This window comes from Grampus griseus (genome assembly GCF_964374135.1).
Source record: "Grampus griseus genome assembly, chromosome: 5".
NCBI lineage: Eukaryota > Metazoa > Chordata > Mammalia > Artiodactyla > Delphinidae > Grampus > Grampus griseus.
In genome coordinates, this window is record NC_138998.1 from 138,483,213 (window position 1) to 138,497,217 (window position 14,005).

Consider the following 14,005-nt stretch of genomic DNA (forward strand, 5'->3'; position numbering starts at 1 on the left):
GGAGCTTTCCTGCTTTAATTCTGTACAGTCCCATCAGCTTACACATTTGAAAATCTGTTGGCGATAAACGTAATTCTTAGGTTTGGACTGCACGTAAATTAAATGCCACAAGTATTACTGAGCACGTCTTATGTGGCAGGCACTGTGCTAAGTGCTGGGGAAGCACTGAATCAGAGTCCCTGCCTTTGGGAAACTTACAGGAGACGTGGGAGACACTGAGGATCCTGAATGGGTAGCAAGTAGTTAAACAAACACAGATGGTCCTAGAGGCCTTTTACGTGTAAGCATTTTGGTGCACGCTGGAGTAATACTAAAAGCTGCATTTATTACACGTTTGCTATGTGCCAGACGGTGAGTTGTAAATGCATTCCCTTCTCAATGAGAATTCACCAAATATCTGTGAAGTGCTGACACATGTTAGGCCTGTGCTAGGTCCAGGGGAACTGGGCAGGGCTCAGCACACTCCAAAAAGCTCCCAGTCTGGTAGGGCTGACATGTTAATAATCATCAGTCACAGCTGTCTGACCCCATTCCCCAACTAGGTCACACTGTGCAGTACCAGGGCTTAGAACTTCACATATTTTTTGATGGACCAGGTAAACCCACAATGTCATAAAAATGTCAGTTCTCCGTTAAGCTAATAAACAAATTTAATGTGATCTCATTAACAATAACAAAAACATGCCTTTATGGAGCTAAACATGTTGATCCTAAAGTTATATATGGAAAACTAAGAAAATACTGGAAAGGAAAAGTTACAAGGGTGGACTAGTCTTATTAGATATTAAGACATAAAGCCTCTGTGATTAAAATGGTCTGGTACTGGTGCATTAATAGATAAACCAATGGAGTAGAATAGAAAGTCCAGAAATAGACTCAAGTACATATGGGAAGTTAGTATGTGATAGAGGCGGCATCTGAAATCACTGGGGAAGGCGGACCTTTTAATAAATGACGTTGGCGCAACAGAAGACCCATTTTGGAAAAGATAAAACTAGATCCATCTCTCCCAGCATACGGAAAAGTAAACTCCAAATGGTTTGGAGATCTAAATCTTGAAAAGAGAGGGAAAGAAACAACATGAAGTACTAGAAGAAAAGGGGCTGAATTATTTTATGGCCAGAGGTAGAGAACAACTTTTCTAACTTAACTCAAAACCCAGATGTAATAAAAGAAAATATTGATAAATTTGAAAAACAAATACAGAGTTAAATACATGATCACACATGATGACACCTGCCAGGAAAGGAAGGGGAGAGACTGTAGGAGCACATGAGAGGGAGGCCTGGCCTTGAATGTGGACCAGGGATGAGTCCCTGTGGAGGTAACACGAGGAGTGGCGTCTAAGTATCAGGTGGGAGTAACCATAGTAACTGTGTGGTCCAGGAACGGGAGGGCAGCCTTTGAGGGACCCTTGTCGCAGTGATGCTGTGGGAGCCCATCTCACAGAGGAGGATGGTTTGGGGTGGGTACAGCTGGTAAGAGACAGGGCCACAGCTGAGCCAGGACAGGCTGGGCCGCAAACCCCTTTGAGGAGCCACTGGACCATCACCACTGGACCGTCACCGGCACCTGGAAATGACTGATGCCCTGAAGTCAGGGAGGCACCGAGCTGCTCCCCTGAGAGACTGCATGGGCACTAGCTCCCAGACACACAGTCCTTCGGTCAGTGCCCAGCCAGAGAGCCTGGTGGGGTCTGTCCCTCCCTCTGAGGACTCTGCAGAGGGTCCGCATCATGCACGTCTGTGTTTCTGCTGAGTTCTCATTGTTGCCATCAGTTTCCAGGCTGTTCTCCAAGAGAACACGCTGGTCTCACCTAAGAAGCACTTCCTTTACTTCAAGACCTGGATCTCAGAACTTCTCAATCTTGGGTTCCATCCTGACCTTATTTGCTTAGAACGAAGGCAACGCCTCCTCTCTTCCTTTGACCCTGGGCAAGCCCATTGGTCCTGATTCCTGAAAGATCCCTGTTGGGACCAACACTGCCCTCAGCTTGCTCAAGGGGCATCCTTCACCTCCACCTGCAGTGGACCTGCCACATTTCTAGGGGACAGTGTGACTGCAGCTGCTGTGCTCCTCTCAGGAGGCTTCCTCAGGTCCCATGTAAGCATCACCTCACTTCCAGGTCTCTGGCTGCGGCTCAGGGGAAAAAGCCAAGCCATTTCACCTCCTCTGACGTCTTTTTTTACGCATTTCCAGCCCGTGACTTATCACCAGCCTCAAGCACCATTGCTGTAACCTCTAGTCTTGGTTTGATACAAGTTGTTTTCATCACCATGAGTTGCTTTCCTTAAGCCCCACCCCTTAGGCTTTTTCTGGACTTGCTTCCTACTCCCGTCTCACACATCCTCCTGCTCTGCCCCTTGCCCACTCGTACTGAAACATTTCCTCCCTCCTGACCTGCCTTTCCAGCTGCCTCCAGCTTAATTTTTTACTCCAGTGTCTGCTCCAAAGATACTAAGTGGATCACGACAGCGTGCTCTGAAGTAACACACGGTGCCCGGAGAGTGAGAAGCAAGGTCACTTTCCTGGCCTCTGCGGTTCTGTCAACCCTTCACGTGCTGATGCTGCTAGAATTCCTCGTCTCTTTTGTGTCAAAGTCCAGACCAGGAGCCACAGCGGTGGTACCCTACCCTCGGCCTGATGGGTCCTAATGTTCCAAGTGACCTTGTCATTGTCACTTTAAGGCGATCAACAGGCAGGCCTGGAGTGGTCCTGACAGCTGTGGGTCTGTTTCATGTCCGAGCTCCCTGCGGGCCGGCCACTTGCTGGCGCAGAGGAAGCACAGGAGTGCTGGCCCACATTCGGGCCCATGGCCTGTCCCTGCACATCCAGGAGGGCCCTGCAGGGTCAGAGCCCATCTGGAGAAGACGTGGCCCTCTGCGCAAACCACCACCACTCGGCTCAGCCCACAGACACTGAACACAGCTGGTACTCAGGGATTCGGACATGAGGGAAGCAAAGGGAAGCCAGGGAGGTAGAAAAAATAATGACAGGGGCCAGGTCGGGTCGGCAGCAGCCCATGCGGCCATCGGTGGCGACAGTGCCAAAGTGGCCACAGGGAGCAATCACATAGAGGTCCTGCTGGTTCAAAGAGAAAAGAGGCAGGGCTGACCCAACGAAGCCATCTCGACAGAAAACCATTCCCACCCTAGGAAACGTGGGTGTACTTCGTGCAAGGAAAGAGACAAACTGGTAAAAAGAGCCCCCTCTGAGTTTCCCAGAGTCCAGGTTCTTCTTACAGGTAAAATCCACTCGAAAGGCAAAAAATAAAAGGGCTTTCTGAAGTAGAAATGAAGTCGGAGGAAATCAAGGACTTACCTGATTTATTTTTGCATTCAATGTCATAGCCCGTGATGGGGCTGTTTCCATCAAATCCCATGGTCCACCTGAGGGTGATTGTACGTGCCTTCACATCTTTGATCTCAATTTCAGGAGGGTCTGGAGGCTCTGTGCAGTCAACAGGAAACCCAGGATCAGTTCAGATATTGTTCAGGCACAGACGCTAGTGGAAAAGCTGAGGGTGACTCACAAAAGCTTTGTCAGCATTTGACATGGGCAGACGATTTTTTTACCTGGAAGTATTTTTTTCCCCAATCCCTTTTGAGGATGGAAAATTTTCACTTTTCAAATCTGCCAGTTTTCACAGCACTTGTAAAGCTGGACCAAACATGGGAGATTTCAGTGTCACCCTTCTGGTCTGGCTTGGGATCTATTAACTCAAAAACTATTTTGGCCCCAGATATTAAACTTTCATTCGGATCGTCTAGTATAAGGATCCCTAAAATTGAGCAAGAAAGGCACACTATCAGGGCTGCCCAGTCATCCAAACCCAATTCCTTTACGAACTTTGTCCCCTGTGTTTTGGGGCTGCATCTTGACATAATCATGAGATCTGCAAAATGGTGCTTTAGCACCCACTTTGTACAGATTCAAAGTTTTCCGAGGACTTGGAAGTGTGACACGTCAAGCTGAGGCCACACAGGTTCCCAAGCCTGGGCACACACTTACTGTCCTGAAACAGCCGTGTTTCTCCCCCTAGGCTATGTCCATCCTACCTTGCACTGTGAGCTGAATTATTCCACGGTCCTCCCCATAAGAATTGATAGCGTGACAGGAGAAGAAGCCAGAATCTTCTCTTACCGTTGGCAAAATCTATGCGTAAAGCAGAGAGAAATCCGTCTTACCCAGTAGAACGGAGCGAGGGAACAACTCAAGGGCTTTTGGCTGTAAAACGCTTCTCTCCACTCTCACCCTCCTCCCAGCCCCAAGCACACACACACACACACACACACACACACACAGGGACACACAATTCTGAGAGCAAATTATTTCAGCACAATTGTAAATGTGCAGATGGATAGAGGCAATGTAGACGTTCCACGTCAGCTGCCAGCTTGTGAAATTGGATGTGTAATTTAACGTAGGATGCACGGTCAGGTTGATATATATTCCCCATATACTTTTTTTTTTTTAATCTCATAGTGGATTTTTAAAGCATTCAAAGCAGCCCTGCCTGAAAAAACAGATCTATAAACACCGCAATAAAGGTTTGGTCTCCCAGGACTCCAGGATTGGACCCTGGGAGTGAATCAATATTAGCGTTTCAAACACAGGACTTTTTCTTTCCATGTGTGTCCTACGGCATCGTTTCTCCCCCATATTAAAAGAATCACCCAGCTAACTGCCAGTGGTGCTGAAAGTTCTAAGAGACTGCAGTACTTTTTTATGTTGGGTTTTCCCCCAAGAATCAAAATATTTTCCTTATAATATTTTTTGTCCAAGAACCCATCTAATTTTTCTTTTTACAGGAAGTTAAAACATGTGCGCAACATACGCTGTCATTCCGCCAGGATTAACTGTCATTAAAAGACTCGGTTTCTCTCTTTCTTTTTATTATTACGGTTGGGTTCCCTGCCATGTTCCCAATAATTTTACTCTTAACAATTTTACGTATGATAAGGCACTATTTTGGCAGGCTACTCAGCAATCCCATTATGGGAAGGGGGAGAGACAGTGCTTCGTAGATGTTTCAAAAGCTGATTTGCTATTGGCTACCCACATGCACCGACTTATGTGAAAAGACAGGCTTATTCTGCCCATGAAGGTAGCTTCTCATCTGCCATGTTTGTCATGTTTTACCTGCAGAGTGGAAATCACCTCCTCTCCCAGCTCCTTGACGGACACGAGATAGCGGGCCATTTCGGGGTTAATGATTCTGTCCTCCTTCTCCCAGCGGACTATGATAGGCTTCTCGCCATGGGCCGTGCAGCTCATTTCCTTCTTCTGACCCTGAGTGGCCAGGGTGGTGTTTGGATAGGACGTAATCATTGCAGGAACTGAAAACCCAAAAACGACACAACTTACTCGGCAAAGCAGGGTTCTCGGCTTCCCCCACCTTAACACGCAGCTCAGTTTTTTTTTTGCTTTCTGGCTGTACTGCGCGGCTTGTGGGATCTTAGTTCCCTGACCAGGGAGCATGGAACCCAGGGCCCTGGCAGTGGAAGCGCAGAATCCTAACCACTGGATCTCCAGAGAATTCCCGAGGAGGTGTTTCTTTGAAATAAAATGCATTCAGGAAACTGCTGAGCAAGAATCATGATCAAGATAGTTGGAAGGTGGCAGAAAAATGAAACTGGACTAAATGAGCCTTAAGCAGAAATTGCCCTGTGGTTTCATACTCGTGCAGTGTTACTCTCTTCCAATCCCTGTGGATGGCAGACCCACATTCCCTAGAACACACAGGACAATGATGTGACTTGCTTATTGGATGGGAAAGGGGGCTTCCATTGAGAATTACACTCCTTCTGTAATCTCCTACATTTCTAACTCTCCTTGTCAGCTATGGGAACGAAACCTTGCTAGTCAACTGAGATGGAGCCCTGGCTGTTGCTAACCAGTCCCTGAAGTGACCTCTCGACATCCCATCCCACGGCTGGCACAAACTTTTACAGTCACGTGGAAACCATGGACCTATCCTTCTCCCATCGTTTATAGCAGGGAATCTCATCCCGATGCATTGAGAGAACAGGAACCTTTATTTGTGAAACTTGTCCAGTTCCCTCTCTCCACCTCAAAATCCATCTATAGACTCCCATCCTGGGCAATATTCCAGGAGACATGAGGCGCCAGGCCCATGCCACAGACCACCTAGAAATGCTGGACAGTGTGTAACAAACACCTTTTAAATGCATACTAACTTTATAAGAAAGTGAGAGAAAACCCAGGAGCCAGAAACAAGGCCCCAGGTATTACAGTGCTGGTGCTTTGACTGCCTGTGAGGCAGGTGATAAAAGGGAAACCTCCATGCAGAGCTCCTCAGAGGGCTCTATCCTAGGAGCAAGCCAATCATCAAAAAACAGTCAATACATAAGACCGCACGATGGCAAAGGGAGAAGCAAACTGCCTTGGCTTGTGTTGCGAATGAAGAAAAACCATCTCCCTTGAGCATTTGTAGCTGGTCTGACTCTACATAAGTTTGGAGTCAAATTCCTGCTAAAGGATTGATGTGATGGCGACCCTAGTTTGGTAATGGGCCTGAGGAATCCAGCAAAAGCAAACAAAAACACACTCCAGAAGGATGGGTCCTTTATCCAGGCTCATTGAGATTCTCCCAGATAAACCTTCTCTAAACATGAACTCACAAAACAAAAATATAAAACACATGAGGAAACAATCTACTCTCGTTGAGAATCAGCACCCGCCGAAGACTTCAGATGCTAGAATTCCCAGACAGAACCTGAAATAATCATACACTAAACGTTTAAAGATATTTTTAAAACATGAGAGAAGGAAGATGGCGGAAGAGTAAGACGCGGAGATCACCTTCCTCCCCATAGATACACCAGAAATACATCTACACGTGGAACAACTCCTACAGAACACCCACTGAACGCTGGCAGAAGACCTCAGACCTCCCAAAAGGCAAGAAACTCCCCACGTACCTGGGTAGGGCAAAAGAAAAAAAAGAAAAAACAGAGACAAAAGAATAGGGACGGCACCTGCACCAGTGGGAGGGAGCTGTGAAGGAGGAAAAGTTTCCACACACTAGGAAGCCCCTTCGCGGGCGGAGACTGCGGGGGGCGGAGGGGGGAGCTTCGAAGCCGCGGAGGAGTGCACAGCAACGGGTGCGGAGGGCAAAGCGGGGAGATTCCCGCACAGAGGATCGGTGCCGACCGGCACTCACCAGCCCAAGAGGCTTGTCTGCTCACCCGCCGGGGCAGGCGGGGCAGCGAGCTGAGGCTCTGAGGCTCGGGTTTCGGTTTCGGACGGAGCGCAGGGAGAGGACTGGGGTTGGAAGCTTGAACATAGCCTGAAGGGGTTAGTGCACCACGGCTAGCCAGGAGGGAGTCCGGGGAAAAGTCTGCACCTGCCGAAGAGGCAAGAGACTTTTTCTTCCCTCTTTGTTTCCTGGTGCGTGAGGAGAGGGGTTTAAGAACGCTGCTTGAGGGAACTCCGGAGACGGGCGCGAGCCGCGGCTAAAAGCGCGAACCCCAGAGACGGGCGGGAGACGCTAAGGCTGCTGCTGCCGCCACCAAGGGGCCTCTGTGCGAGCACAGGTCACTCTCCACACCCCTCTTCCGTGGAGCCTGTGCAGCCCGCCACTGCCAGGTTCCCGGGATCCAGGGACAACTTCCCCGGGAGAACGCACAGCTCGCCTCAGGCTGGTGCAAAGTCACGCCGGCCTTTGCCACCGCAGGCCCGCCCCGCACTCCGTGCCCCTCCCTCCCCGCCGGCCTGAGTGCGCCAGAGCCCCCGAATCAGCGGCTCTTTTAACCCCTTCCTGTCTGAGCAGAAAACAGACGCCCTCCAGCGACCTACACGCAGTGGCAGGGCCAAATCCAAAGCTGAGCCCTGGGAGCTGTGCGAACAAAGAAGAGAAAGGGAAATCTCTCCCAGCAGCCTCAGAAGCAGCGGATTAAAGCTCCACAATCAACTTGATATACCCTGCATCTGTGGAATACCTGAATAGACAACCAATCATCCCAAATTAAGGAAGTGGACTTTAGGAGCAAGATCTATGATTTTTTTCCCTTTTCCTCTTTTTGTGAATGTGTATGTGTATGCTTCTGTGTGAGATCTTGTCTGTATAGTCTTGCTTCCACCATTTGTCCTAGGGTTCTATCCATCCATGGTTTTTTTTAAACATTTTTTTCTTAATAATCAATTTTAATTTTAGTAACGTTATTATACTTTACCTTCTTTCTTTCTTTCTTTCTTTCTTTCTTTCTTTCTTTCTTTCTTTCTTTCTTTCTTTCTTTCTTTCTTTCTTTCTTTCCTTCCTTCCTTCCTTCCCTCCTTTAGACAACGAATCATCCCAAATTGAGGAGGTGGTCTCTGACAGCAAGATTTATGATTTTCCCCCATTTACCTCTTTTAGTGAGGGTGTATGTGTATGCTTCTGTGTAAGATTTTGTCTGAATAGCTTTGCTTCCAACATTTGTCCCAAGGTTCTATCCGTCCCTTTTTTTTTCAAATAAGAATTTGTAAATTCCATAACTTTATTATACTTTATTTTATTTTTACTGTATCTTCTTTCTTTCTGTCTTTTTTCCTTCTTTCCCTCCTTCCTTCCTTCCTCCCTCCCTCCCTCCTTTCTTTCCTTCTTGCCTTCTTTCCTTCTTTGCTTCTTTCTTTCTTTCTTCCTTCCTTCCTACCCTCCTTTCCTTCTTTCTTTCCTCATACTTCTACTAATTCCCTCTACTCTTTCTCCCTTTTATTCTGAGCCGTGTGGATGAAAAGCTCTTGGTGCTCCAGCCAGGAGGCAGGGCTCTGCCTCTGAGGTAGGAGAGCCAACTTCAGGACACTGGTCAACAAGAGACCTCCCAGCTCCACATAATATCAAATGGCGAAAATCTCCCAGAGACCTCCATCTTAACACCAGCACCCAGCTTCACTCAACGACCAGCAAGCCACAGTGCTGGACAACCTATGCCAAACAACTAGCAAAACAGGAACACAACCCCACCCATTAGCAGAGAGGCTGCCTAAAATCATAAGGCCACAGACACCCCAAAACACACCACCAGACGTGAACCTGCCCACTAGAGAGACAAGATCCAGCCTCATCCACCACAACATAGGCACTAGTCCCCTCCACCAGGAAGCCTACACAACCCACTGAACCAACCTTAGCCACTGGAGACAGACATCAAAAACAGCAGGAACTACGAACCTGCAGCCTGCAAAAAGGAGACCCCAAACACAGTAAGATAAGCAAAATGAGAAGACAGAAAAACACACAGCAGATAAAGGAGCAAGATAAAAATGTACCAGACCTAACAAATGAGGAGGAAATAGGCAGTCTACCTGAAAAAGAATTCAGAATAATGATAGTAAGGATGATCTGAAATCTTGGAGATAGAATGGACAAAATGCAAGAATCAGTTAACAAGGACCTAGAAGAACTAAAGATGAAACAAGCAACGATGAACAACACAATAAATGAAATTAAAAGTACTCTAGATGGGATCAATAGCAGAATAACTGAGGCAGAAGAACGGATAAGTGACCTGGAAGATAAAATAGTGGAAATAACTACTGCAGAGCAGAATAAAGAAAAAAGAATGAAAAGAACTGAGGACAGTCTCAGAGACCTCTGGGACAACATTAAACGCACCAACATTCGAATTATAGGGGTTCCAGAAGAAGAAGAGAAAAAGAAAGGGACTGAGAAAATATTTGAAGAGATTATAGTTGAAAACTTCCCTAATATGGGAAAGGAAATAGTTAATCAAGTCCAGGAAGCACAGAGAGTCCCATACAGGATAAATACAGGGAGAAATACGCCAAGACACATATTAATCAAACTGTCAAAAATTAAATACAAAGAAAGCATATTAAAAGCAGCAAGGGAAAAACAACAAATAACACATAAGGGAATCCCCATAAGGTTAACAGCTGATCTCTCAGCAGAAACCCTACAAGCCAGAAGGGAGTGGCAGGACATACTGAAAGTGATGAAGGAGAAAAACCTGCAGCCAAGATTACTCTACCCAGCAAGGATCTCATTCAGATTTGATGGAGAAATTAAAACCTTTACAGACAAGCAAAAGCTGAGAGAGTTCAGCACCACCAAACCAGCTTTACAACAAATGCTAAAGGATCTTCTCTAGGCAAGAAACACAAGAGAAGGAAAAGACCTATAATAACGAACCCAAAACAATTTAGAAAATGGGAATAGGAAAATACATATCGATAATTACCTTAAATGTAAATGGACTAAATGCTCCCACCAAAAGACACAGAAGCTGAATGGATACAAAAACAAGACCCTTATATATGCTGTCTACAAGAGACCCACTTCAGAACTAGGGACACATACAGACTGAAAGTAAGGGGATGGAAAAAGATATTCCATGCAAATGGAAACCAAAAGAAAGCTGGAGTAGCAATTCTCATATCAGACAAAATAGACTTTAAAATAAGGACTATTAAAAGAGACAAAGAAGGACACTACATAATGATCAAGGGATCGATCCAAGAAGAAGATATAACAATTGTAAATATTTATGCACCCAACATAGGAGCACCTCAATACATAAGGCAAATACTAACAGCCATAAAAGGGGAAATCGGCAGTAACACATTCATAGTAGGGGACTTAAACACTCCACTTTCACCCATGGACAGATCATCCAAAATGAAAATAAATAAGGAAACACAAGCTTTAAATGATACATTAAACAAGATGGGCCTAATTGATATTTATAGGACATTCCATCCAAAAACAACAGAATACACATTTTTCTCAAGTGCTCATGGAACATTCTCCAGGATAGATCATATCTTGGGTCACAAATCAAGCCTTGGTAAATTTAAGAAAATTGAAATTGTATCAAGTATCTTTTCTGACCACAACGCCATGAGACTAGATATCAATTACAGGAAAAGATATGTAAAAAATACAAACACATGGAGGCTAAACAATACACTACTTAATAATGAAGTTATCACTGAAGAAATCAAAGAGGAAATCAAAAAATACCTAGAAACAAATGACAATGGAGACACAACGACCCAAAACTTGTGGGATGCAGCAAAAGCAGTTCTAAGGGGGAAGTTTATAGCAATACAAGCCCACCTTAAGAAGCAGGAAACATCTAGAATAAACAACCTAACCTTGTACCTCAAGCAATTAGAGAAAGAAGAACAAAAAAACCCCAAAGCTAGCAGAAGGAAAGAAATCATAAAAATCAGATCAGAAATAAATGAAAAAGAAATGAAGGAAACAATAGCAAAGATCAATAAAACTAAAAGCTGGTTCTTTGAGAAGATAAACAAAATAGATAAACCACTAGCCAGACTCATCAAGAAAAAAAGGGAGAAGACTCAAATCAATAGAATTAGAAATGAAAAAGGAGAGGTAACAACTGACACTGCAGAAATAAAAGAGATCATGAGAGATTACTACAAGCAACTCTATGCCAATAAAATGGACAATCTGGAAGAAATGGACAAATTCTTAGAAATGCACAACCTGCCAAGACTGAATCAGGAAGAAATAGAAAATATGAACAGACCAATCACAAGCACTGAAATTGAAACTGATTAAAAATCTTCCAACAAAGAAAAGCCCAGGACCAGATGGCTTCACAGGCGAATTCTATCAAACATTTAGAGAAGAGCTAACACCTATCTTTCTTAAACTCTTCCAAAATATAGCAGAGGGAGGAACACTCCCAAACACCTTCTACGAGGCCACCATCACCTTGATACCAAAACCAGACAAGGATGTCACAAAGAAAGAAAACTACAGGCCAATATCACTGATGAACATAGATGCAAAAATCCTCAACAAAATACTAGCAAACAGAATCCAACAGCACATTAAAAGGATCATACACCATGATCAAGTGGGGTTTATCACAGGAATGCAAGGATTCTTCAATATACACAAATCTATCAATGTGATAAACCATATTAACAAATTGAAGGAGAAAAACCATATGATCATCTCAATAGATGCAGGGAAAGCTTTTGACAAAATTCAACACCCATTTATGATAAAAACCCTGCAGAAAGTAGGCATAGAGAGAACTTTCCTCAACACAATAAAGGCCATATACGACAAGCCCACAGCAAACATCATCCTCAATGCTGAAAAACTGAAAGCATTTCCTCTAAGATCAGGAACAAGACAAGGTTGCCCACTCTCACCACTATTATTCAACATAGTTTTGGAAGTTTTAGGCACAGCAATCAGAGAAGAAAAGGAAATAAAAGGAATCCAAATCGGAAAAGAAGAAGTAAAGCTGTCACTGTTTGCAGATGACATGATCCTATACATAGAGAATCCTAAAGATGCTACCAGAAAACTACTAGAGCTAATCAATGAATTTGGTAAAGTGGCAGGATACAAAATAAATGCACAGAAATCTCTGGTATTCCTATATACTAATGATGAAAAATCTGAAAGTGAAATCAAGAAAACACTCCCATTTACCATTGCAACAAAAAGAATAAAATATCTAGGAATAAACCTACATAAGGAGACAAAAGACCTGTATGCAGAAAATTATAAGACACTGATGAAAGAAATTATAGATGATACAAATAGATGGAGACATATACCATGTTCTTGGATTGGAAGAATCAACATTGTGAAAATGACTCTACTACCCAAAGCAATCTATAGATTCAATGCAATCCCTATCAAACTACCACTGGCATTTTTCACAGAACTAGAACAAAAAATTTTGCAATTTGTATGGAAACACAAAAGACCCCGAATAGCCAAAGCAATCTTGAGAACGAAAAAAGGAACTGGAGGAATCAGGCTCCCTGACTTCAGACTATACTACAAAGCTACAGTTATCAAGACGGTATGGTACTGGCACAAAAACAGAAAGATAGATCAATGGAACAGGATAGAAAGCCCAGAGATAAACCCATGCACATATGGACACCTTATCTTTGATACAGGAGGCAGGAATGTACAGTGGAGAAAGGACAGCCTCTTCAATAAGTGGTGCTGGGAAAACTGGACAGGTACATGTAAAAGTATGAGATTAGATCACTCCCTAACACCATACACAAAAATAAGCTCAAAATGGATTAAAGACCTAAATATAAGGCCAGAAACTATCAAACTCTTAGAGGAAAACATAGGCAGAACACTCTATGACATAAATCACAGCAAGATCCTTTCTGACCCACCTCCTAGAGTAATGGAAATAAAAACAAAAATAAACAAATGGGACCTAATGAAACTTCAAAGCTTTTGCACAGCAAAGGAAACCATAAACAAGACCAGAAGACAACCCTCAGAATGGGAGAAAATATTTGCAAATGAAGCAACCGACAAAGGATTAATCTCCAAAATTTACAAGCAGCTCCTGCAGCTCAATAACAAAAAAACAAACAACCCAATCCAAAAATGGGCAGAAGACCTAAATAGACATTTCTCCAAAGAAGATATACAGATTGCCAACAAACACATGAAAGAATGCTCAACATCATTAATCATTAGAGAAATGCAAATCAAAACTACAATGAGATATCATCTCACACCGGTCAGAATGGCCATCATCAAAAAATCTAGAAACAATAAATGCTGGAGAGGGTGTGGAGAAAAGGGAACACTCTTGCACTGCTGGTGGGAATGTGAATTGGTTCAGCCACTATGGAGAACAGTATGGAGGTTCCTTAAAAAACTACAAATAGAACTACCATATGACCCAGCAATCCCACTACTGGGCATATACCCTGAGAAAACCGAAATTCTAAAAGAGTCATGTACCAAAATGTTCATTGCAGCTCTATTTACAATAGCCCGAAGATGGAAACAACTTAAGTGCCCATCATCGGATGAATGGATAAAGAAGATGTGGCACATATATACAATGGAATATTACTCAGCCATAAAAAGAAACGAAATTGAGCTATTTGTAATGAGTGGATAGACCTAGAGTTTGTCATACAGAGTGAAGTAAGTCAGAAAGAAAAAGACAAATACCGTATGCTAACACATATATATGGAATTTAAGAAAAAAAAATGTCATGA

General features: G+C 44.0%; 1 protein-coding gene across 2 annotated transcripts in view; it reads right to left on the reverse strand.

Moving 5' to 3' along the window:
• Positions 1-14,005, reverse strand: part of DSCAM (DS cell adhesion molecule) — a gene marked incomplete at both ends in the record, with an annotated part of 752,893 nt that overhangs the window by 147,263 nt on the left and 591,625 nt on the right. For both annotated transcript variants that reach the window (XM_082655382.1, XM_082655383.1), the window contains 3 exons: positions 3,322-3,450; positions 4,059-4,155; positions 5,143-5,339. In XM_082655382.1, coding sequence (XP_082511508.1) covers positions 3,322-3,450; positions 4,059-4,155; positions 5,143-5,339 — 423 coding nt within the window. The remainder of the gene's footprint in view (positions 1-3,321; positions 3,451-4,058; positions 4,156-5,142; positions 5,340-14,005) is intronic.